The sequence below is a fragment of the Peromyscus eremicus genome, chromosome 8a (assembly GCF_949786415.1).
Source record: "Peromyscus eremicus chromosome 8a, PerEre_H2_v1, whole genome shotgun sequence".
Lineage (NCBI taxonomy): Eukaryota > Metazoa > Chordata > Mammalia > Rodentia > Cricetidae > Peromyscus > Peromyscus eremicus.
The window spans coordinates 12,689,107-12,715,788 of record NC_081423.1 but is presented as its reverse complement, the minus strand read 5'-3'; the positions used below and the strand labels follow the sequence as shown (position 1 = coordinate 12,715,788).

Genomic DNA, 26,682 nt, shown 5'->3' with positions numbered 1-26,682 from the left:
TACCCCCACTCTAGGTCAGGACTTACAGATCTTGAGACTTGCCTGAAAGAGGTAGGAAGCCAGTAAAAGGAAACAAGGAAAGGAGACCTGGGGCTTCCCTGGGTGTGCTCTACAATAATAGGTCTCTGAAGGGTGAAGCTGAGCCATAGGACATGAAGTCAGAGTTTCCAAGAGCAGCCTTATCTCTGCCATGTGCTGGCCTGATGATCATGGACAGCATCTCCTTTTGTTGCCTTTCTGGGCCTCAGTTTTCCCATCTGACCATTGGGGACTGTAGCAATACCCACCACACAGACTAGTACACCTAACACATGTCAGCAGTCAGTGTAAGGAAGCTTTCCAAGGCCTCTGCTGTGCAGGCCATAGCAAGGTCCTGTCTAGGAAATACTCTAGACAGTATGCCTCCATCTGGGTCCTTCTAGGCCTTGAGCCCCAGAGGTAGTGAATTATTCATGCTCTGGCCACTGCCAGCAGAGAAGGCTCAGGAGGCCTCCAAGAGACCAGAGTTTTGGTGACAGCAATTCTCTTGGAGGACAGTTAGGCCATTCCAGAGGAACACCAAGAAATGCCCTGCCTCAAAGGTACACCCTCCTGCTCCCACTGTCCTCATCTCAGATCATTGAAGTCTCATTCTCCAGACTGCAGTGTCTTGGGTGAGTGGCTTCAGAGAGAGCTCCTCAGGTCAGCGTAGGTGAGGCAGCAGGATCAGATCCTGGGCGTGGGTATGGCAGGTCCTGGACCAGTTTAGGGGTCTAGAGAATCAACACTGATCACTTTTGGATGAACCTAGGATGGAAAGATTGTGGACCAGTCATTTCTGGGGAAGGAATCTCCTATCTCCTAGGCTCTCAGGGCAGGGGTATTGCAAGGGTTATCTCAGAGGGCCCGATGCTGGCTGTGATACCCACTTCCTTTCCCCCCTCAGATACCCATGCTTCAGCGCAGGTGGCAAAGTGAACCATGCCTTTGATCAGTCGAGCCCCAAGTGCTCAGGCACAGCAGTGATTGTTTGTGAAGCCTGAGTGTAGGAGCTTCCTGGATGTGCCTGCTCTGGAGGGTGCAGCACTGAGAACAAGTGGGTCAGGTGGCTGGCATCTCTTGCTGAGAAGAAACAGAAGCTCAGGCTGTCTACTCACGCAAACCTTCTGCCCCAGCACCCTCACCTCAGAACACACCCATGTCTCCGGTCTGGGGCCCAGTCTTTTGAGCTAGGTTACTGAGCTGGGACATTGAAGACTGGGGAAAGGGACAGTGCGCCAAGAGGATAAAGGACACTGGTACTTCTTCACACTAGATGTAGACAGCTGGGGCCCTAAGGCACAGAGCACCAGAGCATGCTCCTCGGGTGAACACCTAGAGCCTTGCTGGGACCTCCTGACTCCGCCCCCGGAGCGGCGGGTTATTTGCATGGCTCCGCCCCAGAGCGGCCATTGGCTGCGGCGGCGAGAGGCCGGGCCTGAGTGGCTGCGCCTCCAGGGAGGCGGGGGCGGGGCAGGCGCCGAGTGTTGGAGATGCTGCCACCGCTGCTGCTTCTGCGGCTGCTGCGGGACGGGTTCGGGTCCGAGTCTGGCTTGGCGGGCACCGGGCGTGGGACGACCCAGGGCGCGGTGGCAGCAGCAGGAGCACACTGAGAACCATGTCCAGGAAGAAGACCCCAAAGAGCAAGGCGGGGAGTGTGCCTGCTGCCTCTACGCTGCCCACCGCCGCCAATCGGCCCCGTCTGGCAGGTCCCAGGACTGCGCGTCCTGGCCCGGAGGCGCTACCCAACGGGCCCCCACAGTCCGGCCGGCCCTCACTTGGTGGCACTGGAGACTTCTACGACGTTGCTTTCAAGGTGAGCTAGGCACCTCCCCGCCATGGGAGTGCAGCAGGTGTCGTTGGATACTAGACTACCGGGAGGGCCTCGGGGAAGAGTGCAGGGCCGTGCGGCTCCTTGCTGCTGAACTGGCCAGAGCAGTACCTCTCAGCTAGCCAGGCAGCACCTTAGATTGTTGCGCGCGCGTGCACGCCGGCGTGTACACACACACACACACACACACACACACACACACACACAACTATTAGGCTCGGGTCTGGGGTATTGAACAGCTGGCAGGGCCTGCCCCCACTCCACCTACTGTAAGACCAAGCAAGGGCTTCTGAAAGATCAAGTCCTGAAGCTGTCTCTCCCCGACCCTGGGCCCCTGCTGGTACTCCACTCTCATCAATTCCCATCCATATGCTGCCTTCCCTCGCCTCCAGGGGCTGTAAGTCTCCTTTTTCTGGGAGGGAGGGGAAAGAGGCCACCCCCAGACCAAAACTGAAGCTGTGTAAATCTGACCTCTGATGTCAGGGCCATCGTTGGGTTTTGGAGCTTTTGACAGCAGGGCTGGTGGGGGGAGGGAGAGACTTCGCCAGTCTGCCCCTCAGGCCCACAGATCGTCCCTAGCCCCTCTTCACTTCAAAAGCAGTGTGTCTGGCACAGCTTTACTGAGCCTTGCTGCTGAGGTTTGTGTCTTGGCTGGAATTGAAGAAGCCCTGGCACTGAGTCCCCACAGGTCTCTTAGGAGGTTCCAGCTGCCCTCTCGTGCTCTGCTCCCCATAGGCCCCAAATGCTGCCCTCCAAGATCAAGCATGATGTCTATGGAGGAGGGGTAGGTAAGATCTTGGATGGGGACAGCGGTCTTCACTCCCCATTGATTGAGGTGGCATTGTTGGAGGGAGAGGTGACACAGTGACACGGGACTACCAGGGGCAGAAAAGCTGAGCATCTGAACTATTGGGGACCATGGCTGCTGTGTTTCCCCAAGCTATGCTGAACCTACAGGCCTGGAACACTCATCTCCTCTCCCGCCCCTCCCCCACGGCTCAAGGCCGACTACAAGCATCTTTAGGTGGGCGAGGCCCTCAGCTCCAGGCCTGACTCCTCTGACCCCTGTCTGCTCTAGGTCATGCTGGTGGGGGATTCCGGTGTGGGGAAGACCTGCCTGCTTGTGCGCTTCAAGGATGGGGCTTTCCTGGCTGGTACCTTCATCTCCACTGTGGGCATCGACTTCCGGGTGAGAATGGAGGCTGATATCCTGAGCTCCGACTGGGTCCAGCTGTACGATGGTTCTTATTCATAGTCCTCCCAGTACCCTGGGCACTGATTCTCCACCTCCTGATGTGTCCATAGGCCCAGGAATGAGAGCTTAGCTACCAAACCAGCTTCCTCCAACACCTGAGGGGCCTGGGGAAGCCTCCTAGTACCCAAGGTAGTAGCTGCATTCAGCTGCAGCAGAGAGTTCTACTCTTACCACGGGCTGATGCCATACTGAGTTATACCTGTGCCCTAGGGTAGTGACAATGAGAGGGAACTCAAGACCTGTTCATTCACTCAGGAGGCCAATGCTGCTCTCCCACCAAAGAGGGCACCCAAGGCCATGGGAGGTACTGGGAACTCTCTAGTTCCTACAATGCAGTGTCGCTTGGAAGAGACCTCCTTAGGATCCCAGGCAGGGTCCTGGGAGCTCCAGCATCAAAGCCTTCCCAACCCCCCTGCCCAGTCTGAATCTCATGTGCTGGGGTGCTGGTGTGTTCTTGGCAAATCCTGAATTTGCATTTTTCTCACCCTTTAATTAGACCCAGTTAGCAGGAGGTTGGGAGGAAGGCCCATTCTGGGGACAGGAAAGGGGGGTCCTCCTAGTGGGAACTGTTCTTTATTGAGGATTGCAGGTCTCCTCAAGCCCTCTAGGTCCTGGAGTCCAGGATGATGTAAAGGTTGAAGTGCCAGAGAGAGCAGGACAAGCTTGAGCAGGTGTTTCTTGCCTATCCTGGTCTCCCCCCACCCCCATCCTCTTGGCTCCTGAGTGGAAGGTGAGGGAGGTAGAGCTGTGTGGTTTGCACCCCTGTTCAGGGTGCAGGAAAGGCAAAGTATCCTCCCTCGCCAGGCAGATGGCTGAGCCTGGTTCCCTGGAGACCTAGAAGCACTCAGAGCAGGAGCTCTGGAGAAAGGGGAGCCAGGCCTAGCCTGTAGTCAACCCTTCTCTGGGGTGACAGGTGGGTGGGCACTCCAGCCTGGTGTCTAATCTTGAAAAGTCTAGACCTGCAGACAGCAAGTTTATGAATATTGCCTATGTACCAGCCATAGTTCTGTGATCTGTGGGCACAGTACAGAGTCAGGCAGGCTTAAGTCTAGCACCTTAGGAATAGGTATCCCAGTGGTTGAAGGGGGGGTGGGCAGTGAAATTAGCTTTCCTAGGCAGGATGTAGTTCTTAGTGTACACAGTAGCTTACTAAGTTAAAGGTGCCCTGTCTACAGGTGGGGAAACTGAGGCACAGTATACCATTTACATCATCACTGACTTTAAGCCAGTTGAAGTCTTTAAGCAGGAACAGTGTACTAACCAGTACACTCTTGGCAAGTCGGAACCTGCGTGGGACCTGGTGCTTGGGAGTGGTGGTAGTGGGGTTAAGCAAGGGCCCAAAGTGGACATAGCTGGTCATGATAACCTAATATCAGGGCAGCCATCTGAGGAAGGGCCCAGGCAGGGTCACCTGAGAGGATCCCCTCCTTGGGGGTTGATGCTGGAGGCAGTGGCGGGGAGTACCAGGCAGCTGCCAGGAGCATCTGATTTTAAACATAAATGTGATCTGTAGTCTGGTTTAAGTTCTCAGAGCAGAAAGAGAACCAGGTGCCGTAGAAATGGGATAGGGGTTCCCCAACCTCCCCTCATGGGGGTTCAGTCACGGCTTGCATGACTCCCTCTCCTACTTCAACCTCAGGGGCCCCCAGGCCAGGGGTTAGCAGGCATCCTCACTGTTACTGGCTGCTTCTGTTTCAGAATAAAGTTCTGGACGTGGATGGCATGAAGGTGAAGCTGCAGGTGAGGTTACAGGATGCAGGTTTGGGGCTGGAGACACCAGGGAGAGGTTGGGCAGTATGACCAGTGCCTGTTGCCACAGATCTGGGACACAGCTGGTCAGGAGCGGTTCCGAAGTGTCACCCATGCCTACTACCGGGATGCTCATGGTAAGCCCATAGATATGGGGACCAGCTCTCCTCCACAGGGAGTCTGGGTGACCTACTGCATGGGGGCAGGGGGTGAGAAGGTACACTGTGGGACAGCAGGAGAGGGTGATGTAACATCCTGTGAATTGGAATGTCTAAAAGTATGTGGGTAATGAAGGAGCCACTGGGCCCAGGGATGTCCTCATTACTTTCTGTATCCAGCACTGTTGCTGCTCTATGACATCACCAACAAAGACTCCTTCGACAACATCCAGGTCAGTGGCCTTCCTGGCGAGGGAATGGGCCCAGGTTGTCTAGATGGCATCAAGGTCCCTACAGTTCTAAAAACCCCTGCTAATAGGAAGGATAGGAACTAAAGAACCCCTGTGAGCTCATGGTGGCCAGGCTCGTTAGTCACTAACCCAACAGGCCTGGGTGACACTTGGCTCCATTACCAGGGTTACCTGAATAAGGTACCAGTGAGGTGGGTACCTCTAGTCCACACATGGGAGGGCTTCTAGGAAAAGGCACCCAAAGAGGTGTGGCACAAGAGGGCAAAGATCAGCCTTGAGACTGGTCCCAGCTTTCCCCACACAGGCCTGGTTGACAGAGATCCAGGAATATGCCCAGCAGGACGTGGTGCTCATGCTGCTGGGAAACAAGGTGGGAATCTGAGCCTGTCCTCTCCAGCCTGGCCCAACAGGTCAAGCCGGGCAAGCATTAACAAAATTTCTGTGCCTGGACCAGGTTGATTCTGCCCAAGAACGCGTAGTAAAGAGGGAAGATGGGGAGAAATTGGCCAAGGTGAGTCCAAACAGGGTGGGTGACGAGGGTGTCCTTAAGGCTGTAACTCTTGGGCTGCCCCCATCCGGCCAGCACCTAGCTGGCAGCAGCTGTTTGCAGGAGTATGGGCTGCCTTTCATGGAAACCAGCGCAAAGACCGGCCTCAACGTCGACTTGGCTTTCACAGCCATAGCAAAGTAAGTCCTGGCAGTGAACAGAAACACCGCCCGCATGTTCCAGGGCATAAGCCTGGAAGAGGCTGCACAGGCTGCATTGTGCTCTGTTGTCACCCCTGCTCTTCAGGGAGCTGAAACAGCGATCCACACAGCCTCCCAGCGAGCCGCACTTCAGGCTGCATGACTACGTCAAGAGGGAGGGTCGAGGGGTCTCCTGCTGTCGACTCTGAAGCTGGCCGATTTCAGTCCCACTCTTGAGGAAGCAACCCTGCCTTGTTAAGTTGTATGGAGTCTGTATAGTCTTGACCTGACCCAATGGATGCCCCTAGTGTACCCATTTTCAAGACTCTTGAGGCTGATGCTCACCCCTTTTGCCCCAGTGGCCATCACAGAAATGGTCTTTTAGCATACAAACCATGCCATGGCACTCTGCTGCCCTCTTCTGGGCATTTGCGGCGGAGAGGACAGCATCATGTATTGTGCTGAGCTTCTAAAAAAAAACCATGCTTATTGCATACTGCCCAGGCAGGACAGGTTTCATCACCCATCATTCTCCATGTTAGCCCCAAGGCTACAGCAGCCTGCTTTCTGCCCACTGTGGAGCTCTAAGAGGAAACTAGCACGTAGGCAGGAAACCACAGGACACAGAACCTAGTCACCATTCAGCAGGCTGGCCCAAGCCACAAACTCGAGTGGAAACCCATCCCCAAAGTCTTTATTAATAAAGATGTTTTCTGGAGTTTGTGTCATCTGTGGGAAATCACCTTCCAGGGCCAGCAGGATGGCTTCGTGGGGATAAAGGCATTCACAAGAAAGCCTGACTTAATATCCCCAGAATTCACCTGGAGGAAGCACGGACTCCTGTGGGTTATTCTGACTTCCACATGTGCAAATGCCCTCACCAAAACAGTCCCCCACGGAACCTGGATTATCAAGATTAGAGTGCCCCGTAACCTATTACTGAAACACAACAGGCTAAACGCTCCCTAGAGCAGAGCTCTAAACAGGCCTTACATTCATGACTTGGCCCTGTGCAGACCACCTGAGGACAAACTAGGCCTTGTGCAGTACATGAAATAACGACATTTGAAAACCAAGATTGTACTTCCGCTTTATTGCAAAGCAATTCAGATACACAGATGCCCAGCTTACCAGCAAACCCTCCTGCCCATTGTTAAGACTCTGGACGCAGCTGATTTACCGTCAAGGTCTGCCGTCGACTCACCATGCTCTGAAAGTCAAACAACGGGAAATTTTTACTTTTGGTAACTTTTCATTCCCAACCCTTCCGATTAAAGGCAGAGCCCCCAAGCCTCAGTCTTGCAATGTAATCAGACTGCACATGCAGTTTTCATACGAGGTGTCAGAAATTAAAGCAATTCATCACAGGCTTGGTGCTGCAAAGGAAAGCCAGGCCCGACTCGGTCTTACCTGCAAAAAGGGAGTCAGAAGATTGAGGGGACTAAAGCAGAGCCCAGACCACCGCAGCACTCGAGGAAGGCTGGCCTGCAGTTGAGGGGCCCATCGAGTTCCACTTCGCGACTACTAACGGCAAAATGTGCTCCACAAACCGCCACCAACAGACACCTTCCAGTTCTCCCAAAAGAACGCCCGCCGCAGAAGCGCAAGCATTTATAGAACTGCTCCTCATGTGATTGGGCAGTCTGTGAGGAAGTGCCCACCTTCCTTCGCTGCTGACATGCTCCTCAAGCTATCATGCAGTTTCCACCAATCATACCGTAGACTTTCTTTTGGAGGCGGTATCTTGGGTCGCCCGAAGATCCTCCCCTTTGTAGAGTCATTGAGAACATGAGCGGCAAGTGCGTTTAGCCAATCAAATTCCGATCTGCAACATAGAGTGATTCTGAAGCCACCAATCCGGTCCTGCAGTGCCGAGGTCGCCGGAAGTCGTAGTTTAGGAAACTCAAAGTGTGAAGCAGTCCCCGGAGTTCCAGGAGTCCGTGGACTACAAATTCCGACGTGCACAGCGCACGGGCCCTTCCGGCTCCTGTATCCCGTACCTTTCCGGGCCGCGGGCCGAGGGGGCAAGATGATGCCGGAGGGTGTAGCCGCTGCTCCCAGGCAGCCGCGGGCGGGTGAGTGTGCGCGCGGCGCGCTGGACCTGGGGCTCGTTCTCCCCTTCAGTGTGGCAGGGCGCGGGCTGGTGTGGGAGCGTCACGAGCGGTCGTGGGCCTAGCCTGGGGGGCGGGACTGAAACTGCTGGGGTCTCAGCGTCCGTAAGTCCGCTTGACTGTCCGTAGACTCGTCTGTCAGTCCTTTCCTTGACTCTCTCTAGTTCCTTTTGCTCTGCTACATTTATAGGGCGCTGCCTGTGTGCCAGAAAGTATCCTCGGCTCTGGAGAGTCGGCAGGGAACAGGATTCCAAACTGATAAGCTCATCTGGTACTCGATTTCGAGACAGATCATTCTGCCTCTAGGAATCCTGTGCATTGTAGCAGCATTTCTGGATTTGTCCCCTGGACGGTAGTAATACCCACAGCCCTGTTTTGTTACAACAAAAATGTCCCGAGACTTTGATAAATGTCTCCTTGTGGCGACTCACCTTCCACAACTGTTATTCTAAAAGGAGCGAGTGACTGACAGAAGAGTTAAAAATCATGAGGAACTGTGATAAATATTACGGGGAAAAAAAAAACTGAACGCAGTTAAAGTGAGTGTTGAGCGCTCTTAAATCGTTTGGTAGGGAGCGCTACAGTTAGCCAAAGACCTAATGGAGAAGCAATCAGTCCTGAGACATTGCCGAAAGTGCCTTACAGGCAGAGGGAGCCAGAGGGATAAAGGCCCTATGAGAAAGGGCTTGGAGCAAGCTAGCAAACACTAGGAAGGGATAGGTGAGGAAGGAGACAGATCTGGGCAAAGTCTGAGAGCCTTCTGGTATGCATAATGATGAACTTTATGATTCAGGTGAGATGCAGGAAAAGGTGAGGAAGCTTGAATCATCACCTTCTAACCCTCACCTGGCCAGTTGTCCCAGCCTAGATTTTTTTGAGGCAGGCCAAGATGATCAGATGAGGCTGAAGTCTAGAGATATCTGCCACTTCAATCTCATCTCCTCTGAAGCCCCTTCCTGTGCACACACAGGTTCATTCCTTTGTTCACTGCTGGCCTTGATTCAGTAACCATTCAGCTTTGTTCTTCAGTCTTCTTTGGGCTTCTCTATGCCTAGATACCTTTCTTGGGCGTCTATGTGGCACTTGGTGCCTCAGTCATAAAGACACTCTAGAAGACGCTCCATGCATTCATGATTCTCTGTGGAAACTCCAGTCTCTGTACCCTGAGGTTCCTGCATTTATTTACCGCTGTCACTTCAGGAAGTGAGAACTTCTATATGGAGCCTGACTAAGGTGACCACAGACCAGGAAGGAGTGGCCAAGAGAGATGTCCAAATCGGAGAAGTTCTTTGCTGTAACTTCTTGTAGCGGTTATATCAGAGTCTTGCTGGAAATGAATCACAAATCTGAATCTTTAGTTCTGATCAGTGGCAGACGGACTAGAAATAAATGGAGCTCTCTACCCTTGCCTCCCAGCTTCTGGCTCCTCAGCGGTCAGACTAAACAGTCTTTGGAGGTCTCCCTATTCTCTAGCGCCCGGTGGGTATGAATCTTGGATGAAGCAATGCATGGTGTGGGAAACAGGAAGAAGCTACAGCTGGTGGAGGATCTAAGATGGGCAGAAAGTATAGGCTGCTTAGTCTCTGACGGCTGCCGGGCTCAGCAGGGGACCGGCCCGAGGCTGCACTGGGGCTCCTGGTTAGGAATGGTGGGGGCAGAAGGAACAAAGCTTGGCTCAGCCTTTTTGTGTCCCACACTGGCTTGTCTGTGGGCCGGCCTTTGGATCTTTCTCAGCCTCCACTCCGGTCTCAGAGCTGCTGCTGTTGGTGTATCCGTAGCTCTTAGTTGTGTGTTATTCCTGACAGCTCCTTTGGGACTTGGATCCGTTACAGTGTATTATAGTGAAAATCCAGTCTCCATCAAAGTCAAGCAACTGACCCAGTCACGCCTCTCTTGAATGGTAAAGTAGAATTTGAACCCAGGTCTGTCTGAGTCTGGGGCCCATGGTCAGAATCACTCTGTCACAGGTACTGTGTGTGTAGTGCCAGCCCGTGCCCACCTTTAAAACTTACCAGCTGGTTGTATCTTACTGTGGACCAGGGTTCCTGTAAGTCTGGTCTTACCAGCAAGTGGGCACCTAGCACTTTATCAACTCTCTGGTTGGCTTGTTCATGAGAAACCCTTGGAGAGGAACCTGCCAGTCCCCCATCCTTCAATAGATAGCCCCAGTGTCCCCAGAACACTAGTTCTAGGGAAGAGTCGTATGGCTGAAGGGAAACAGACCACTAGGAATGAGCTGATAATGTAGGACTTGATGCTTGAAAGTCCCAGGTAGAAGAAGGTCACAGGGTAGAAACCAAGAAATAGGGCCATACAAGAGATCCACGGGTGATATCCATTGTATGATGGGAGGGTACAGGGGAGCAACCTTGAAACCCAGGATTGAGGGGTGGAGCTGCTGTGAGTGCCAGAAACAGGTATATAGTGTGGGGTGGGGCTGGACAGGTCTCTGCGCCTGGGACTTTAGTGACTGGACCCCGGCGTCTGTGGGTGGGAAGAATACACCAGGGAATCAAAGTAACTTGGAAAAGCAGATACCTGGACCTGTTACCACAAATTTGCCACCAGTTGGATTGTTTGAGATAGCAGGGCACTCAGATGGGATGACACACACCTCAGGAGCTCTGTCTGCTCTGGATCTGACTAGTCTCCTCCTCTGGGCAGCCCCCTGCCTGTCTAGACAGATCCTGAGTCCTATACCACGGAGTTGGGAAGGAAGGACAGTGAGGTCAGGCGAGTGCCACTGGCCAGGACAGGTGTTGACGTTCACTCCCTGAACTCTGAAGAGGTTCAGCCTGGGCAGGGAAGATGTGGAGTCTGGATACAGGGTGTAAGAAAGAGGCAGAATTCGGGGAAGGAGAAGCCAGCTAAGGGACCCAGGCAGAGTTGGAGCTGTGGGTGTAGACAGCAGAAAAACTGGGGGTAGAAGTCAGGCTGGGTGCTGGGAGGGAAGGAATCAGAACAGGCTTCTGCCCAGGGGTTTAGAGATTCTGTGAGATCTTAATCTGAGGCAAGCAAAGACTCTCTGGGGGCCCTGGCTCTCCGGCCCTGGCTGTCCGACCCTGCCTGTTTGGGATGGAAAAGATGTGCTAAGGCGACGTCAAGGGAAAAGCCAGGGAAAGTGTCTGTAGCTTTGCTATGGCAACCAAGTCTGTTTCTATAGGATTTGGCAGCCAGATCTGGTTTTGAGCTGAGGGAGCTGAATTAGGGGCTGGACATTCTTCAGGTCCCTGCACTGGCTTCCTTATGCCGGGAGATATGCTCGGAACTCCGGCAAGTATAACCAGAGGGTGCTCTGGCTGAGGTCCAGCCTGTTGGCTACCCACAGCTCAGATAAGCCTTGAGCTACTTTTCTACTGGTAACAGCCAAAGTAGATAGTGTGTGTGTATATGTGTGTCTGTGTGTGCCTGTCTGTCTCCAAGACACAGGTTTTCACTGTGTATTCAAGCTGGCCTTAGCCTCCAAGTGATTCTCCTGCCTCAGGCTTTCAAACTTTTTGTCTTTAAAAAGAACAAATCGGGGCTGGAAAGATGGCTCAGTGATTAAGAGCACTTGCTCTTACAGAGGACCCAGGTTTAGTTCTCGGCACATGGCAGGTCACAACTGTTTGTAACTCCATCCAGTTCTAGGGGATTCGAGCATCTAGGGGATGCTCTCTTTTGGCCTTTGTGAGCACTCTGTTTATGGTGCACAGACATACATGTAGGCAGAACATTCACACACGTAAAATTAAATAAATTTTAAAAAATGAATCTTGGGGGTTTAGTAAGAGCACTTTCTGCTCTGGCAGTGGTCTGGAGTCAGGTCCTCGTGTTTTCAGTGGGCGGCTCACAAGCACCTAAAACTCTAACTCTGGGATCCACCACTCTCCTTTTTGGTTTCTGTGGGTACCAGTACACATGCGTGCTTAAACACTCACGGTCTCTCTCACACACTTTCTCTCTCTCTCACACACACACACACACACACACACACAATTTTTTTTTCTTTTTAAGATAAATCTTGGGGGGCTGGAGAGTTGGCTCAGTGATTAAGAGCACATGTTTTTGTTGCAAAGAACTGGGTTGGGTTCCTAGCACCCACAGGGAGGCTCAGCATCTCCTCAAGCTCCAGCATGAGTGTAGCACACAGACACACATAGAGGTGAAATACTCATACACATACATGTAAAATAATAAAAATAAATCTAAACAAAATTTTTTTAAAAGATAAATCTTTGGCTGGTGAGATCGCTCAGCAGATATGGAAACTTACCACCAAAGATGCCCTGAGGTCAATTCCTGGGACCCACGTAATGGAAGGAAGAGAACCCCCTCCCCCCGCCTCCCCCCAAGTTGTCTTCTGACTTCCACATGTGTGCCATAGCACATGTGCTCCTGCTCACACGCAATAAATAAATTAAAATAAATAAATAAATAAGTAAATGCCGTCTTGTGGGGTAGATGGCGACCTGAGTGGAAGGAGAGAAACTACTTCTACAGTTTGTTTTCTGACTTCTATACATTCATGGCAGGGACAGAGGCACACACATATACAGATGCACACGTACAGAAAAATAAGTGGGGGGAAAATAATGTGAAAAAGGAAAACAGCAAAATAAAAAAGTAAGATTCTGTTTCTTAGGCCATTATGTCCTGGGCTCCACCAACAGGGAAGTGGTCTTGGATTTGGGAAAGCGGCAAGGGAGCTTAGGTGACAAGTCCTGACTTAACCCACTGCCCATAGCTTTTTCTAGCTTGAGAATAGGCTACCAACCTTGTGGAAATCTGTCCTTCCAACCCTGGGAATTAGAGAACAGGAGAGACCAGGCTTCTAGGACACATAACCCCTAAGGAGTTCCTACTCAAGTTGACAGCTATCTTCCAGAGTCTCGACAGAGTGTAGGCTCCAGCTTCTGGTGTGTTTGGCCTGCGTGACGCTTTCCCTGCTGCCTCAGCCTGCCTCCACCAGCTGGGGAATCCTGTTATTGCAAAGCTCAGGCCCTGGGGAACTGACCCAAAGAGCGCCTTCAGTGTGTTGCTCAATCCTGTGCTAATGGTGGTGGCTGCCTTGTGGGTGGTGCACAGATGGGGATTCTGGACTCTAGCCTGAGGTTAGCCTACCCTCTGTCCCTGAAGGAGGCTGGAACCGCGTGAACTGGGAAGCTGCTTTCCAAGCTCAGAGCAATCTGCTTCCCTCCTTTCCAGCTCAGCTTGGCTCTCTACTTCCGTTCAGGCTAGTTCTGTTCCCCTGTACTGGCTCTATGGACTGGCCGCTGATTTGCATGTTGCCAAGTGTACTTTTCTTTTTCAACCTTACAATAGAGCCCGAGAGAAGCCAGGCACTGTGGTCCTGGGCTCCCAGCCCAAAGCAACAGGTGCTAGGAAACGACTCTGTGGAATGTAGGTCTATCTCTTAATACCACCCTGTGAGCCCACCTCCTGGTTTTCTCCAAATCTTTCACACCGATGGAGCAAGCCTGAAGCCCCCAGGTTTAGGCTGGTTGGAAGTCCCTGTGGCAAAGGAGTTTTCATCTAAGTCAACAGGGCCGCTCTCGAGGACCTTCCTGCTCAGGGAGGAGACTACTGGGGAAAGAGGCAGAAGAGTACAGGGTTGCCTGCAGGCCTTATTCACATCCCTGCCCCAGGCCTACCTCCTCGGAGCTTGCCAGGCCCTAGAACCACAAATGGGCCTGGGAGTATCTGGGGGTATTGAGATGGGTGCAGTGGGAGGGAGGAAGCAATTACCATAGAGCCTCTGGTTTGCATTGCCAACTGTCATGGCAGCTGTGTGGCATGAAAGGTAAGCCACTTACCTGCACTGAGGGTGTCTAGAGTGACAGATGGCAAGGGCCTGACTGCCAATTACAGGGGCCAGAAGCTCCCCTGATCTGTGAGATGGAGAGTTGAGGCCTGAGGCCCAAAGGTTAAGTGGATCCATGGCAGGTAGATGGAATTGCAGGTGGTGGCTGAAGAGGTAGGTAAGGCCTGGGCAGTAAAAGGAAAGGACCAGAAATCTGGCAGGGGTTGCAGACAGGTTGGGAGCCAGTCCTTCCTCAGAGCCCTCTGGGTGGGGCTAAACAACTCTGAGTAAAGCAGGACAGACTTTGTGACTTTCCTGAAGGGACAGAGTCAGGAGGACCTGAGGGAGAAAGTGGAGGAGCTGCCCATGTGCAGCATTCCTAGGGAGCTGGCGTAGAAACGGTCTGTCTCACCTCGATCTAGGGCCTAGGTTTAGCACATGGTTCACTAGACCCCTCTGAGCTCCCTCTCTTCCTGTCCCTTTTCTGTCCTCAACGGCCTTGGCACAAACCAAGCCACCTGTGATGGGCAGTAGAATGGATACTCCACTGCCATGTCTCCCTGAAAGGTGGCTTCAAAGGCTCCACTTGGGCAGTGAGCCTGTGGTATGAATCACTAGGTGGCCTATGAGAGGGAGAGTGCACAGTTGATTGTGACAGCCCCCAAATCATGACATGGAGACTTAATTGTGAATGCTCGGCCTTGGCTTGTTTCTAGCTTGCTTCTTAACTTAAATGAACCCATTTCTATTAATCTTTGTGCTGCCCCGAGGCTCGTTTACCCCATCTGTGTATTGTCCATCCTGCTTTCCTGCTTTTTCCGTGTCTGGCTGGCTGGCCCCCGGCTGGCTGGCTCCCCTTTTCTCTCTGCTACCAGCCCTGCCTCTGCCTAGCTATTGGCCATTCAGCTTCTTATTAGACCAATCAGGTCCCTTAGGCAGGCAAGGTAAAACAGCAACACATCTTTACATAGTTAAATAAATGTTCTATTCCACAACAACCCTGCTCCTTACAGGGCGCTCTCTGGGGCTTAAATAAGGCTGCTGCTTGTTTGTTTGTTGAGTAGTAGTGCTCCTTGCAGAGTCCTGAGGGGGAACCTCAGGACTCTGACAGTGCTATGTCCCTGCAGTGTGTACAGCTGTAGTGTCACAGGGTGGGTGGTGTCCTGGACCTGTCCTGAGTATGACACGCTGACTGGGTCTCTTTCTAATCTTCCCTTCCCTATAGAGGCCACATGTCTACCCTTTCTCCTGTCCCTCTCTTCTGTGCAGAGCAGGGACACTGGTCCTTGTATGCTTCCCTTGTGCCTTCTGCTACCCTAATCCTTGAATGGCACAGTTGGTATGGGTGACTGCCATTGGTTGAGATCTAGGGTTCATCTTTTTCCTGTGACTTGCCCTGTGTGACCACAGTTGGGAGACAGGCTCAAGTGACTTTGCCCATGGGGTCTTGGTGGTCCTGGCTGGATACTGATAGCATCTGCTATGGCAGAGAACACATTCATGTTGCTCTGGAGGGGCCCCATGCAACTAAGTCCTGGTATGTGTGTGCTACACCTTAGGTCCAGTCTAATGGACGGGTAGAAATCAAGACCCAGCCTTTGGCAGCTCTCAAAGTGATGAGCAGTGATCAGGACCAGAGGATTGACCAACACAGATGGGGTTTTTCACTTCAGGGATGGAGCTGGGTGGTTTCCTCAAAAGGTCCAGGCCTGAATGGATGGTACCAGTAAATGTCACCTGTCCTTGGGGGCCTCCTTTCCTATACCTGGGGCCTTTGCAACTTTGAAGGAGGGGGCAGTCAGGCCCTTGCCCGCTGTGGTACTACCAATAAGGCATCGGAGGTAGGAAGAAGTTAAGACCTGCCCTGTGATGGACTGGCCAGAGGTCTACCAGGTGGGGAAACTTGACTTCTAGGTACCCAGGATGCCACCTTTGAAGCCCCTCATTTGTGTTCTACCCATAGGGGACACTGCCCGAGGAACCTGGATGCCTCTCTAGAGTATGAGCTCAGCCAAGAGTGCCCGCTACAACCGCTTCTCTGGGGGGCCTGCCAACCTTCCCTCCCCAGACAGCAGTGGGGTAAGAGAGGCACCTGGGGGTGAGGGTCTGCCCTCTGCATACCACACCCCAGACCCCAGCATGCTATATATAACTTGGCACTGAGGGCGGAGCTGCTGGTAGTCCTTTCCCTCCTTGGAGGGTCCCTCAGGACAGCCTGTGCCTGTTGATGGTGTGTCCCTGTATATGCATGCAGGTGAGCCTCCGGCAGGTAAGCATGTTGGTATGTGTGACCCTGTTCATACTGCATTAAGTCCTTTCCATTATCTATTAGACCAGAATGGAAACGACCTTTGGGCCTACCTTCTCGACCGTCACCACCATCACCAAAGGTGAGCCTGTCATCAGGAAGAATCTGTACTCTACTGAGATCTAGGGGCATGTCCTGGTGGATGGGCAGAGGGTAATTGTGTTGGTGAAGGAGTATTGTTGGTCTCCTGGCCTGTTTCTTGCCATGTCTCAACTACCAGCTGGGCAGAGTCAGGCAGTCCTGTTCCTGTGCCTCACCTTTGTTATTAGTTGCCCCCTACCTCCGTTCCAAAAACTTGTCCATCCCCTCTGGGGAGCAGAGTACCACCAGTTATACCTATATCTTATCACAGTGACTCATGCCTCATCCCAGCCACGGGCTCCTAGCATCCAAAAGGGTGTGATTGGCATGGCATCTTTTCTAGGGTGGTCTGGTGCTATCAGACAATGTACTCCAAGAGATCATAGCACAGGTTGGGGCAGTGGGGCAGCATCCTTGCCGAAGGCTAGGGAGGGCCAGGGTTCTGGGGCATTCTGTGCTGCTTTTCTAGTACTCCACTGCAGGGGTGCACCAGCTACTAATTGGTTTTTTAATTGCCTTCCCATGGCTGAAGGCACAGGGCTACCAGGTGCACAAAAGTGTCTTTTAATCCTGGACGGTCTCAGAGGGCTCTGAAGGGCCTCTTCTCCCACACCCCCTACCCAGGAGGCTGTTGCTTAACATCTTGTCTGTCTTTGGAGACTACCCAGTGTCTGTCACTGCTGTTGAGGGTTCCAGAGCCAAATGGCATGTGGTCTGCTGTACCCTGGTTTCTGGGTGGCTAGGGGTCAGCAGCGAGGCAATGAGGTGCCAGTACTTGCCTCATCTGGCCATTCTCATTACAGATGGAGAAACTGTAATCACAAGATAGACAGTCATATTCCCGATCTTGAATGGAGGCGTTTAGGATTCTGGTTGCTATGACATCGGGATCTGTTTGAACTTGGGCTGGTTGTAGCCTGTCTCCAGTGCTGTGGCCTATAGGGTCTATGAGGTGGTTCTCTGGTTCCCATGTGGACCCTTGACATTTCTTTCATTCTCCAGGAGCTCCTCCCTGCCTTCTGGCCCGGGCTGGGCAGGATATTCTGTGGACAAGAGGAGGGAGGCCACCAAGGCTAGCTAGTCCTAGTTTCTGAATCTGGTTGTGCCAGGCAGGAGGCAGGAGGACCTAGGCTACCAGAATGTCCTATTAATCTGGCCCGATATTAGCTGAGGTCCTTCAGTCTCTCTGCCTCAGTTTCCTCTTCTGAACTAAAGCTGTCAGAGAACTCAGCCTGGTAGAGCTACCTTGAAGGTCAAACAGATGTCCCCAAGTGATCTACCCTAGAAAAGATGTCATGTCACTCACGCACCAATGGGGTTGATTCCGACTAGGCACGGAAGGCCCCTTGTCAGGCTGAAGAGTAGAACCTTGTAGGCTGTGAAGGAAGGGTGTTAGCTGGGCATGGCGGTGCTTGCCTGTCATCCTAGCGCTCCTGAGATGGAGGCAGGGAAATAATGCATTTGAAGTAACCCTGAGCTACATAGAGAGATCCTATCTTAAAACAGGGGCTGAACCAGGCATGGTGGTGCACACCACTAATCTCAGCCCTTTGAGAGAAAGAGAGAGACATGTAGATTTCCTATGAGTTCCAGGCCAGCCTGGTCTACATAATAAATCCAAACAAGTTAAGGCTACATAGTGAGATTCTGTCTCAAAAAGCCCAACTCAAGCAAGAACTGGATCTAGAGAGATGTCTTAGTGGTTCTTCCAGAGGACCCAGGTTCCGTTCTTAGCAAACATCAACCTGTAACTCCAATTCTAGGAGATTGAGGCCATCTTCTGGCCTCCATGGGTACCAGACACATGTGTGGTGCACAGACATACATGTAGGCAAAACACTCACACACATAAAATTAAAAAAAGAAAAACAAGGGCTGGGGATGCAGTACTCTTAATTAGCGTGAGCTCGGTCCTGGTTCTCCTGCCAGAGGAGGGAAATAGATAATTTGAAAGTCTCCAGTTGGTAAGCAGGGTGGGGCAGCTAGCAGTACCCATCCTCAGTTATCTGCAGGGCCGGATGGATGAGCCAGGGTCACACTGCCAGTACTGGTCTTACCTTGGAAGACAATCCCAGATACCCGTGTCCCATTCCAGGAGCCTCTGGCTGCTAGGGAAGCTGAAAACTAGAGACAATCCGAGGGGTCCCGTAGACATAGGCTCTGCCGCAGACAGCTGTCCCCACCGTCTCAGCCCCTCCCTCCACGACAGTCACGTCACTCCGCCCTTGCCCTCTTTTTAGCAGCTGATGGGACCAGCACATACAAACAGCATCGCAGGACGCCTTCCTCCTCTAGCACCCTTGCCTATTCGCCACGGGACGAAGAGGACAGCATGGTAGGTCCTCACGATGCGGGAGCCTCCTGTGACTCCTAAGTCTCCTACCAGGCCCCGCACTCTGCGGACCAGATCTCGGGAAGAGCTGGGAAGAGAGCAGAGAGTGGGAACAGTGAACCCCCCTGAGGTCTAAGCACTTGTCACATTCCTGAAACTAAGAGGAAGCTCCTGTAGCTGGATGGAGGCAGAGAGCAGCCAGTTTGTGGGACTGGGCTTTAGGGATGGCCCCTGAAGGCCAAGGTCAGGCAGTTTTGCTTCCATCTTAAGTGAGGTGGGAGCCACAAAAGGTTCACTCCGGTGAGTCTGCCAGTGGGACAGAGGACAGCTGGCAGAACGGCAGTCTGCTTGGAGGGCAGGCCAGGCAGAAGGCAGAGGCACTGGACTTTTTTTTTTTTTCCATTTTGCTTTTATTTTTTTATTTTTGGTAGTGTTCTTTTTTTGTTTGTTTTCGTTTTTTTGAGACAGGGTCTCTCTATATCACCCTCGCTGTTCTAGAACTCACTATGTAGACCAGGATGTCCTTGAACTTAGAGATCTGCCCATCTGTCTCCTGAGTGCTGAGGTTAAAGACGTGTGCCACTGTGCCCGGCCCTTTTCCCTTTTCAATAGGAAGATAAAATCTGAATAGGCATATTGTGGGCTGGCACTGCACTGAGCCCAAGGATGAGTCATCTACGTCCCTGCGCCCCACACTTGGACCTATCTCAGGCACCACTCCTCCACTCCTCTAACTGCAGCCTGGACCTCAGAACTGGATTCAATCTGCCTCTGGTTTTGGATACCCTGGGGCAGCTGAGAGGTTACAGTAACTTTAAAGATGTACTGGAATCTCACCCCATCCCACTGGCCTGACCTCTCAGTTCCTGTGCTCAGGGTGGCAGCCGAAGAACTGCTCTGGCCCGTCGGCAGAGGAGAGGGTGCAGCTCTGTACCAGCTCCTGCCACGTGCTCCCTGCTCCTCTGCCTGCCACTGCTGCCTTTGGGAATGCTTGACTCCCTTCCTTTAACTTTGTCCTCTGGACCCCACATGGCATTCCCATGCCGGGTGTCACTTGGGACACCATAGTTAAAGGAGATGGGCACTGCCCTGGTGAGTGAAGTATGTGTCAGCCTCTGCCCCCTGTTCTGGACCCAGGCTCAAAGGTGGCAGGTGGGCCCAGGCCATTGGGCCCAGCACAGGTTCTTGCTCACAGATGGGGCTGCGAGCGTCTTGTCAGCCTGAAGGGGAGAGCTGTAGCAGCTCTTGGATACTGCGTCTCTCTTCCCAGGACCTCACAAAGGTTGCTTCCCTCAGGTCTCAGGAGGCTAGGTCAGCTTCTGGTAGGACATTCCTGTCATTACAGTGAACCTCCTTAGCTGGGTCTAGTGTCTTCCTGGCCAAAAAGGCAGCTCAGTTCATGGCCACCTCTCCTTGGCCAGGCTTCTACTCTTTTCTGTTCAGTAATCTGTGGTCTTAACTGCCCCAGGATTGGCTGGTGGATGCAGCCTCTCTGCAGCCCACATTCCCTCACGGGAAGCAGGAAGAAGCCTGAGCATGTCCTGTAGAATTGAATAGCAGGAAATCTCTCCATTTACACAAAGAAAATTGGCAGGCAAGAACAGGCAGCCCAGCACCAAAGGCCAGGGTCGGCCACCACAGGCAGCAGGGACCGAGGCCACACCAGCCTCCCACACAGTCCGCAGCCTGGTGGGCTTGCTGGAAGTGGGGTGGCTTAGGGGCACCCCTGCCTCCACAGGGCTCCACCCCCTGATGGGCTGCCTCCATCTCTGCAGCCCCCTATCAACACTCCTCGCCGCTCTGACTCAGCCATCTCTGTCCGCTCCCTACACTCCGAGTCCAGCATGTCCCTGCGCTCCACGTTCTCGCTGCCTGAGGAGGAGGAGGAGCCGGTAGGTGTGGTAGGCTTGACAGGAACCATCTTCCAGGATTGTCACCGCTGCCGTGGCACGGGCCCTCTCCCCTCAGGCCCACCACCGTAGCCCACGGTGAGGGTAGGTCAGACCTGGTTAGGGCTTCTGGTCCATGTTGAGACTCTGAGGGCTCCATCTCCTACTCCTACCTATCTGAAGGCTGCCTGGGGATGAGTGAGGAAAGGTAGGGCTCAGAAGGGCACTTTTCTAGTCCGTATGCCAGGAAGAGGCCAGTACGGCTGGCTGAGACAGTGTGCAGACCTGTATGTGTGGCTGGTCCCTGCTTACAGCCGGCCTCTGAGCTACACCCCTTGCTTATTCTCCTTGGTCCTCTCGTGGGTCTCCAGATTCAGCAGCACCTCCAACGGGATAGGCCCAGCCCTGGAGAACAGCCCCGGACAGGGTGGACATGCAGGTGGCTTGGGTAGTTAATGTTGCTGAGGGTCTGTTCCTGAAACCCCCACCCCAGCATTCCAGGCCCACCTCCTGATCATCTGACTTTTGCTCTGCTCTGTCTAGGAACCGTTGGTATTTGCCGAGCAGCCCTCAGTAAAACTGTGTTGTCAGCTCTGTTGCAGTGTGTTCAAGGACCCTGTGATCACTACATGTGGGGTGAGGTCACAGACCCTCTTCCTCCACAACCCCAGGTGCTCCCTTTGACGCTCAGGCCCGTGGGTTGCTGGCCTTGCTCATAGTCCTAAACGGGCTGGCAGGCAGGTGCTCTTTGCAGTGGTGTGGGATGGGGTGAGCTTTGGGCTGCCACTGACCTTGACTTAGAGGGACACAACTCTCCCTTAAGTCCACTTTTTGTCCCCACAGCACACATTCTGCAGACGATGCGCCTTGAAGTCAGGTAGGTCTGTGCCTCCCATGCAGCCCCGGGGAGGGTAGTGGGTAGTGGGTGGTCTCCACCCTGCTATTTCCCGATCTGCCAGCAGAGGCCACTGGTTTCCCATCCAGGCATGTGTGGCCTCTCCTTGTTGGGCTGGAATAGTGTTGTTGCAAGGGCCCAAGCCTGGCAGGCGAAGGACCCCAAATTCCTGGTGTCTCCAGCCTCAGAGCCTTTGCCGTGGTAGACATGGGATGGGTCCCAGCAGATGCTCTTGTCCATGGCAGTCCCTGCTTCTGTCTCACACCAAGCTGATTGCCCTTCTGTCCACTACCCCTTGACCCTGCCCAAGACTACTGGGCCAGCTAGGAGACCTCTTTCGCTACCTGCTCATCCTCTGGGAGGTCTGCTGTGCAGTTTTTCCTGCATGGGCACCTTGGGGCAGATGAGAGTGGACAAGGCACCCAGCAGGCTTCTGGTGACCTGTCCTGCCATTGCACCCCCTTCCCCAAGACTTGGCTTCCCACTGGGCCAGGCTGCCAGGGGGAGAGGTGGCTGGGCAGGTGGTGGGCTCAGCATGTCCTCCTCTCCCAGAGAAGTGTCCTGTGGACAATGCCAAGCTGACAGTGGTCGTGAACAACATCGCAGTAGCTGAGCAGATTGGAGAGCTCTTCATACACTGCCGGCATGGCTGCCATGCAGCAGGCACTGCAAAGCCTGGTGTCTTTGAGGTAGACCCGAGGGGCTGCCCCTTCACCATCAAGCTTAGTGCCCGGAAGTGAGTACCTCCTGATCCTCCATCCCCCCGGGGTTGCTGAGCTCATTTACCTCTCTGGGGCTCCATCGTGGGGGTCTCAGCTCAGCCCCCGTGTCCTGTATGTGCACAGGGACCACGAGAGTAGCTGTGACTACAGGCCTGTGCGCTGCCCCAACAACCCCAGCTGCCCTCCCCTTCTCAAGATGAACCTGGAGGCCCACCTGAAAGAATGCGAGCACATCAAGTGTCCCCACTCTAAGTACGGGTGAGTGGGCGGGGCGGGGTGTGGGCTGGTGGGTTTGAGTTCAGCAGCTGACGGCTTCTGGGAGCTGGTGCCTGGGAGATGGACCAGAGCTGGGAGCCACACCAATGACTGCCGTATCCAGGTGCCCAGGAGAACAGAGAGGACCGAACAGGTTGGAAGTGGGGTATCAGGGAAGGTGGGTAAGGGGCATAGATTTGAACAAATGGAATGGAGGGGAAGCAGGGACAAAAGGTAAGGAGCATCCTGCCCAGCTGTTGAGAGCAGGGAGACTGTTGATGGGCAGAGGTTTTCCTCAGGGAGGGAAGGATTCTTGAGGCATTCTGAAAGTATGAGATAAGATTTCACTAGTGAACTGGATGGTGGTGTTGCATGCCTTTAATCACTGCACTCAGGAGGTAAAGGCAGGTGGATCTCCATAAAGCGAGTTCCAGGACAGCCAGGGTGATTACACAGAGAAACTCTGTCTCAAAAAATAAACAAACAAAAAAGATTTCATTGGTGAAATGATCTAACTGCTGGGTGGTGGGGGATGGGAAGGTAGCCGGATCTCGGGGGACATGGGCATATCCGTGATGACTTGAGGGATTTCATGGGGTTAGGGAGGTTAAGGGTCAGTCTTGCCAGGCAGGTAGGTGGGCAGCTGTCCTGTCCCCCCAGGTGCACATTCATCGGGAATCAGGACACATATGAGACGCACCTAGAAACGTGCCGCTTTGAGGGCCTGAAGGAGTTCCTGCAGCAGACTGATGACCGCTTCCATGAAATGCATGTGGCGCTGGCCCAGAAGGACCAAGAGATCGCCTTCCTGCGCTCCATGCTGGGCAAGCTCTCAGAGAAGATTGACCAGCTGGAGAAGAGCCTTGAGCTCAAGTTTGGTAAGATCTAGTCCAGAGAACATGGGGTTCAGCACTGTTCTGGACCCCAGTGATACCTTTCTGTTCTTGTTGTTCAGATGTCCTTGATGAGAACCAGAGCAAGCTCAGTGAGGACCTCATGGAGTTCCGGAGGGATGCATCCATGTTGAACGTGAGTGTGGGAGGGTTGCAGTGGTGAGACAGGAGGAAAGATTGGGGTCCCTCCTCTGCCCTTGGCCCCTAGTGCTCAGGGTTCCAGGAAGAACTGACCCTAGGCCTGGGGCTCCATAGCTTCCCCAGAGCGCATGTCGGTTCCACCCACCCATTCCCTGCTCTGCTCTTGGTCTTGCAGGACGAGCTCTCTCACATCAATGCACGCCTGAACATGGGCATCCTCGGATGTGAGTATAGCCCACTGCTGCTAACACTGTCTCCAGAGCCCTACCAGTCCCTCACTAACTTCTCCCGTTTGTAGCCTATGACCCTCAGCAGATCTTCAAGTGCAAAGGGACCTTTGTGGGCCACCAGGGCCCTGTCTGGTGCCTCTGTGTCTATTCCATGGGTGACCTGCTCTTCAGTGGCTCTTCTGACAAGACGATCAAGGTGAGTGGGGTCCTGTCCCACAGGCTCCGCATCATGGCTGGGCTCAGGTGGGCATTGCATGCCAGCCTCTGCTACCTCCTACCCATGGTTGGGTCTTCTCCCCTGATGGCTGCTATCCTGTCCTTTTGGCACTGGACTGACCCTGCGGGGCCCTGGTCTGGCCTGATCTCTGCAGGTGTGGGACACGTGTACCACTTACAAGTGCCAAAAGACACTGGAGGGTCATGATGGTATTGTGCTGGCGCTCTGCATCCAGGGGTGAGTCTTGATGTTGGACCTGCTGACCACAGGGCCAGGAGGTGCTGTACTGATGCCCTGTGGACCCTGGGTCTGTATTTGAGGCTGGGCAGCTCGTGTCCTATCCAGCTATGGAACACTCACACCTCAGCAATACCGGGTTCCTAAGGGACAGTCTGTGAACTCACAGCAGGGCCTGGCCCTGCCCTAGCATGTCAGGTGGCTAGAAGCCAGAGGTGGCACTCTTAGAGGGTAGGACAGCTCAACTGTCACCAGGATGACAAGTACCTTGAGCTTAACTCTGGTTTATAGTCCGTGTGGCCGTTACCATGCTTACCTTCTCAGTAGGCTCTTCCCAAGCCTGGCCCTCCTTTCTCGTGTTGTGCTGGGCTGTGTGTGGTCATACTAGGTATTGAGGGCAAGGGCCTTCCTCACTTTTCACTGGTGGTGGTAGCCTCCCTGAGACTCGGTATTCAGTATAGGTGGCCTCCCCGCTAGATCAGCTTAGCCATCAAATATTTCCCAGGCTGGTTGTTCACATCCAGCTATGCAGACTGAGAATGGGGCTCAGCAGTAGGGAACAGCAGTGGCCCTGGGACAAGCCAAGTTCGTTCCTGGGGCCAACCAGGGTATCGTGCCCAAGTGTGGTGGCTTCTCTCGCTTCCACGTGCTGACTTTGCTTCTGCAGGTGTAAACTGTACAGTGGGTCTGCAGACTGCACCATCATTGTGAGTAGAGCGGGGGGGGGGGGGGGCAGGGACAGGGACAGCCCAGTGTTCTTTCCTTCCTCGCTAACCTCGAGTCCTGAGGTCTACTGTCAACCCCTACAGGTGTGGGACATCCAGAACCTGCAGAAGGTCAACACCATCCGTGCCCACGACAACCCTGTGTGCACACTGGTGTCCTCCCATAACATGCTCTTCAGCGGCTCCCTGAAGGCCATCAAGGTATAGGCAAGGGGTGTGTGTGTATGGGGGGGTCCTGGGGCAGTGGATGCCTTTCTAGCCCAGGCTCCTGTCCATCCCTACAGGTCTGGGACATCGTGGGCACTGAGCTAAAGTTGAAGAAGGAGCTCACAGGCCTCAACCACTGGGTGCGGGCCCTGGTGGCAGCACAGAGCTATCTGTACAGTGGCTCTTACCAGACAATCAAGGTGTGCCAAGCCACCCCTGGGGGCAGGGTCTTGCCCTCTGCTGCACTTCTTAGGGTGTCCTAGAGCTCCTTCTGCCCTTTCCCTACTCTTGGGCATGCTCTGAGGCTGTCTCCTCCTGAATCCCGGAGGCCCAAGGTAAGTGCCTGGCCTGAGAGTAAGTGACACACTTTTCCCTAGATCTGGGACATTCGGACCCTTGACTGCATCCATGTCCTGCAGACATCTGGTGGCAGTGTCTATTCCATTGCTGTGACAAATCACCACATTGTCTGTGGCACCTACGAGAACCTCATTCATGTAAGGGCTAGCAACCCTGTAGCAGGCCTCCATCTCTCCTGCCCTTGTTTTAGGTCCCTAGCTCTAACTCATTTGGGCCTTCCCCCTTTCAGGTATGGGACATTGAGTCCAAAGAGCAGGTGCGGACCCTAACGGGCCATGTGGGCACAGTATATGCCCTGGCAGTCATTTCAACACCAGACCAGACCAAAGTCTTCAGTGCATCCTATGACCGGTCCCTCAGGGTATGTGCTGCCCAGGAGCAGGAGGCGGCGGTCCAGAAGTGGCTGGGCCAGGGTAGGCCCTCACAGCCCCTGTTCCCCGTCCGCAGGTCTGGAGTATGGACAACATGATCTGCACACAGACACTGCTGCGCCATCAGGGCAGCGTCACTGCTCTGGCTGTTTCCCGGGGCCGGCTCTTCTCAGGGGCTGTGGATAGCACCGTGAAGGTCAGTGCTTCATGGCTCAGGCTGTTGCCAGGGCTTGTATAGGATGGAGCTCTGAGAGCGAGTGACGGGCAAGTGGTCCAGGAAGGGAATCCTTGTGCCACAGGGGATCTGAAACAGACCCTTTCTTTGCAGGTTTGGACATGCTAACAGAATCCAAGCCAAGCTTTGGCTCCCTTTGGGTCTGTCAGTCAGGCTGGTCCTACATGATGGCCTTGGAATTTCTGCCTGTCTTGTGGAGACAGGTAGACAGGCTCAAACAGCTAGGCAGTGTCATCTCTGCCCTGTGCTTGGAGAGGGATCTTCTTTAGGACCCGCTCTCACTTCTACCAGAGAAATGCCCAGGCCACCTCTGGGCGCCAGGTACGATGCTTGCCCGGCCCACCATTCACCACTCCACAGATTTTTGTTTTGAGACAGAGTCTCACTGTGTAGCTCTGGCTGTCCTGGAACTCACTGTGTCAGCCAGGCTGGCCTCCACCTCCCCAGTGCTGGGATTAAAGGCTCTCACCACCACTCCTGGCAGGACCCAGATGGACCGTGGGTCTTTTTACTCACCTTTTCTACTGGTTTTAGACTGTATATAGATTTTGTTACTTCCCTGTTGAAATAAAAGCTGCACAGACTGTGGTTGTGAGTGGAGATAGCTCTTCTGGGACTATGATTCACAGGGCTGAAGCAGAGCTGGGTGTGCCCAGGCACGAGATGGGCGGGAGGAAGGTTCTTCCCTGCAGGAGGCGGTTGTCATCCTTGGCCCCCAGCCTCCAGTCTCTGAGCTTCGCTG

General features: G+C 53.7%; 2 protein-coding genes, 1 long non-coding RNA gene and 1 other non-coding gene across 6 annotated transcripts; 2 read left to right on the top strand and 2 right to left on the bottom strand.

Annotated features, from left to right (window-relative positions):
- The first annotated feature begins 1,513 nt into the window (after positions 1-1,513).
- On the top strand, positions 1,514-6,628 carry Rab26 (RAB26, member RAS oncogene family). Its single transcript, XM_059269187.1, has 8 exons — positions 1,514-1,834; positions 2,928-3,038; positions 4,803-4,844; positions 4,924-4,990; positions 5,192-5,244; positions 5,567-5,632; positions 5,717-5,949; positions 6,056-6,628. Exons 1-8 carry the CDS (start codon positions 1,637-1,639, stop codon positions 6,156-6,158), a joined length of 873 nt encoding a protein of 290 aa, XP_059125170.1. The 5' UTR covers positions 1,514-1,636; the 3' UTR covers positions 6,159-6,628.
- Positions 6,629-7,022: 394 nt separating this feature from the next.
- LOC131915876 (uncharacterized) lies at positions 7,023-7,567 on the bottom strand. The gene is made up of 2 exons (XR_009380458.1): positions 7,360-7,567; positions 7,023-7,159 (listed from the first exon to the last, which is right to left on the bottom strand). It is a non-coding gene; the product is annotated as an uncharacterized LOC131915876 (long non-coding RNA).
- Positions 7,238-7,320, bottom strand: LOC131918129 (small nucleolar RNA SNORD60). The gene has a single exon (XR_009380870.1). It is a non-coding gene; the product is annotated as a small nucleolar RNA SNORD60 (small nucleolar RNA).
- Positions 7,568-7,904: 337 nt separating the features above from the next.
- Traf7 (TNF receptor associated factor 7) lies at positions 7,905-26,528 on the top strand. Of its 3 annotated transcripts, none has more exons than XM_059270192.1 (21): positions 7,905-8,024; positions 15,806-15,921; positions 16,175-16,232; positions 18,472-18,566; positions 20,339-20,455; positions 20,996-21,088; positions 21,296-21,329; positions 21,900-22,083; positions 22,193-22,327; positions 22,985-23,202; positions 23,280-23,353; positions 23,534-23,582; positions 23,657-23,784; positions 23,960-24,042; positions 24,710-24,749; positions 24,852-24,968; positions 25,052-25,174; positions 25,352-25,471; positions 25,564-25,695; positions 25,782-25,901; positions 26,034-26,528. In XM_059270192.1, exons 2-21 carry the CDS (start codon positions 15,844-15,846, stop codon positions 26,046-26,048), a joined length of 2,013 nt encoding a protein of 670 aa, XP_059126175.1. In that variant the 5' UTR covers positions 7,905-8,024; positions 15,806-15,843; the 3' UTR covers positions 26,049-26,528. The 3 variants fall into 3 exon arrangements, with proteins under 3 accessions (XP_059126175.1, XP_059126174.1, XP_059126172.1); XM_059270191.1 differs by having other exon boundaries at positions 20,302-20,455; positions 22,193-22,321; XM_059270189.1 differs by having other exon boundaries at positions 20,302-20,455.
- The last annotated feature ends 154 nt before the right edge of the window (positions 26,529-26,682 follow it).

Coding starts and splice junctions, on each gene's coding strand:
- Traf7 (XM_059270192.1), top strand. CDS start 15,844: ATGAGCTCAGCCAAGAGTGCCCGCTACAACCGCTTCTCTGGGGGGCCT. Junction 15,922..16,174: donor CCTCCCCAGACAGCAGTGGG/GTAAGAGAGGCA, acceptor ATTATCTATTAG/ACCAGAATGGAAACGACCTT. Junction 23,354..23,533: donor GGGATGCATCCATGTTGAAC/GTGAGTGTGGGA, acceptor TTGGTCTTGCAG/GACGAGCTCTCTCACATCAA.
- Rab26 (XM_059269187.1), top strand. CDS start 1,637: ATGTCCAGGAAGAAGACCCCAAAGAGCAAGGCGGGGAGTGTGCCTGCT. Junction 1,835..2,927: donor TCTACGACGTTGCTTTCAAG/GTGAGCTAGGCA, acceptor TGTCTGCTCTAG/GTCATGCTGGTGGGGGATTC. Junction 5,633..5,716: donor TCATGCTGCTGGGAAACAAG/GTGGGAATCTGA, acceptor TGCCTGGACCAG/GTTGATTCTGCCCAAGAACG.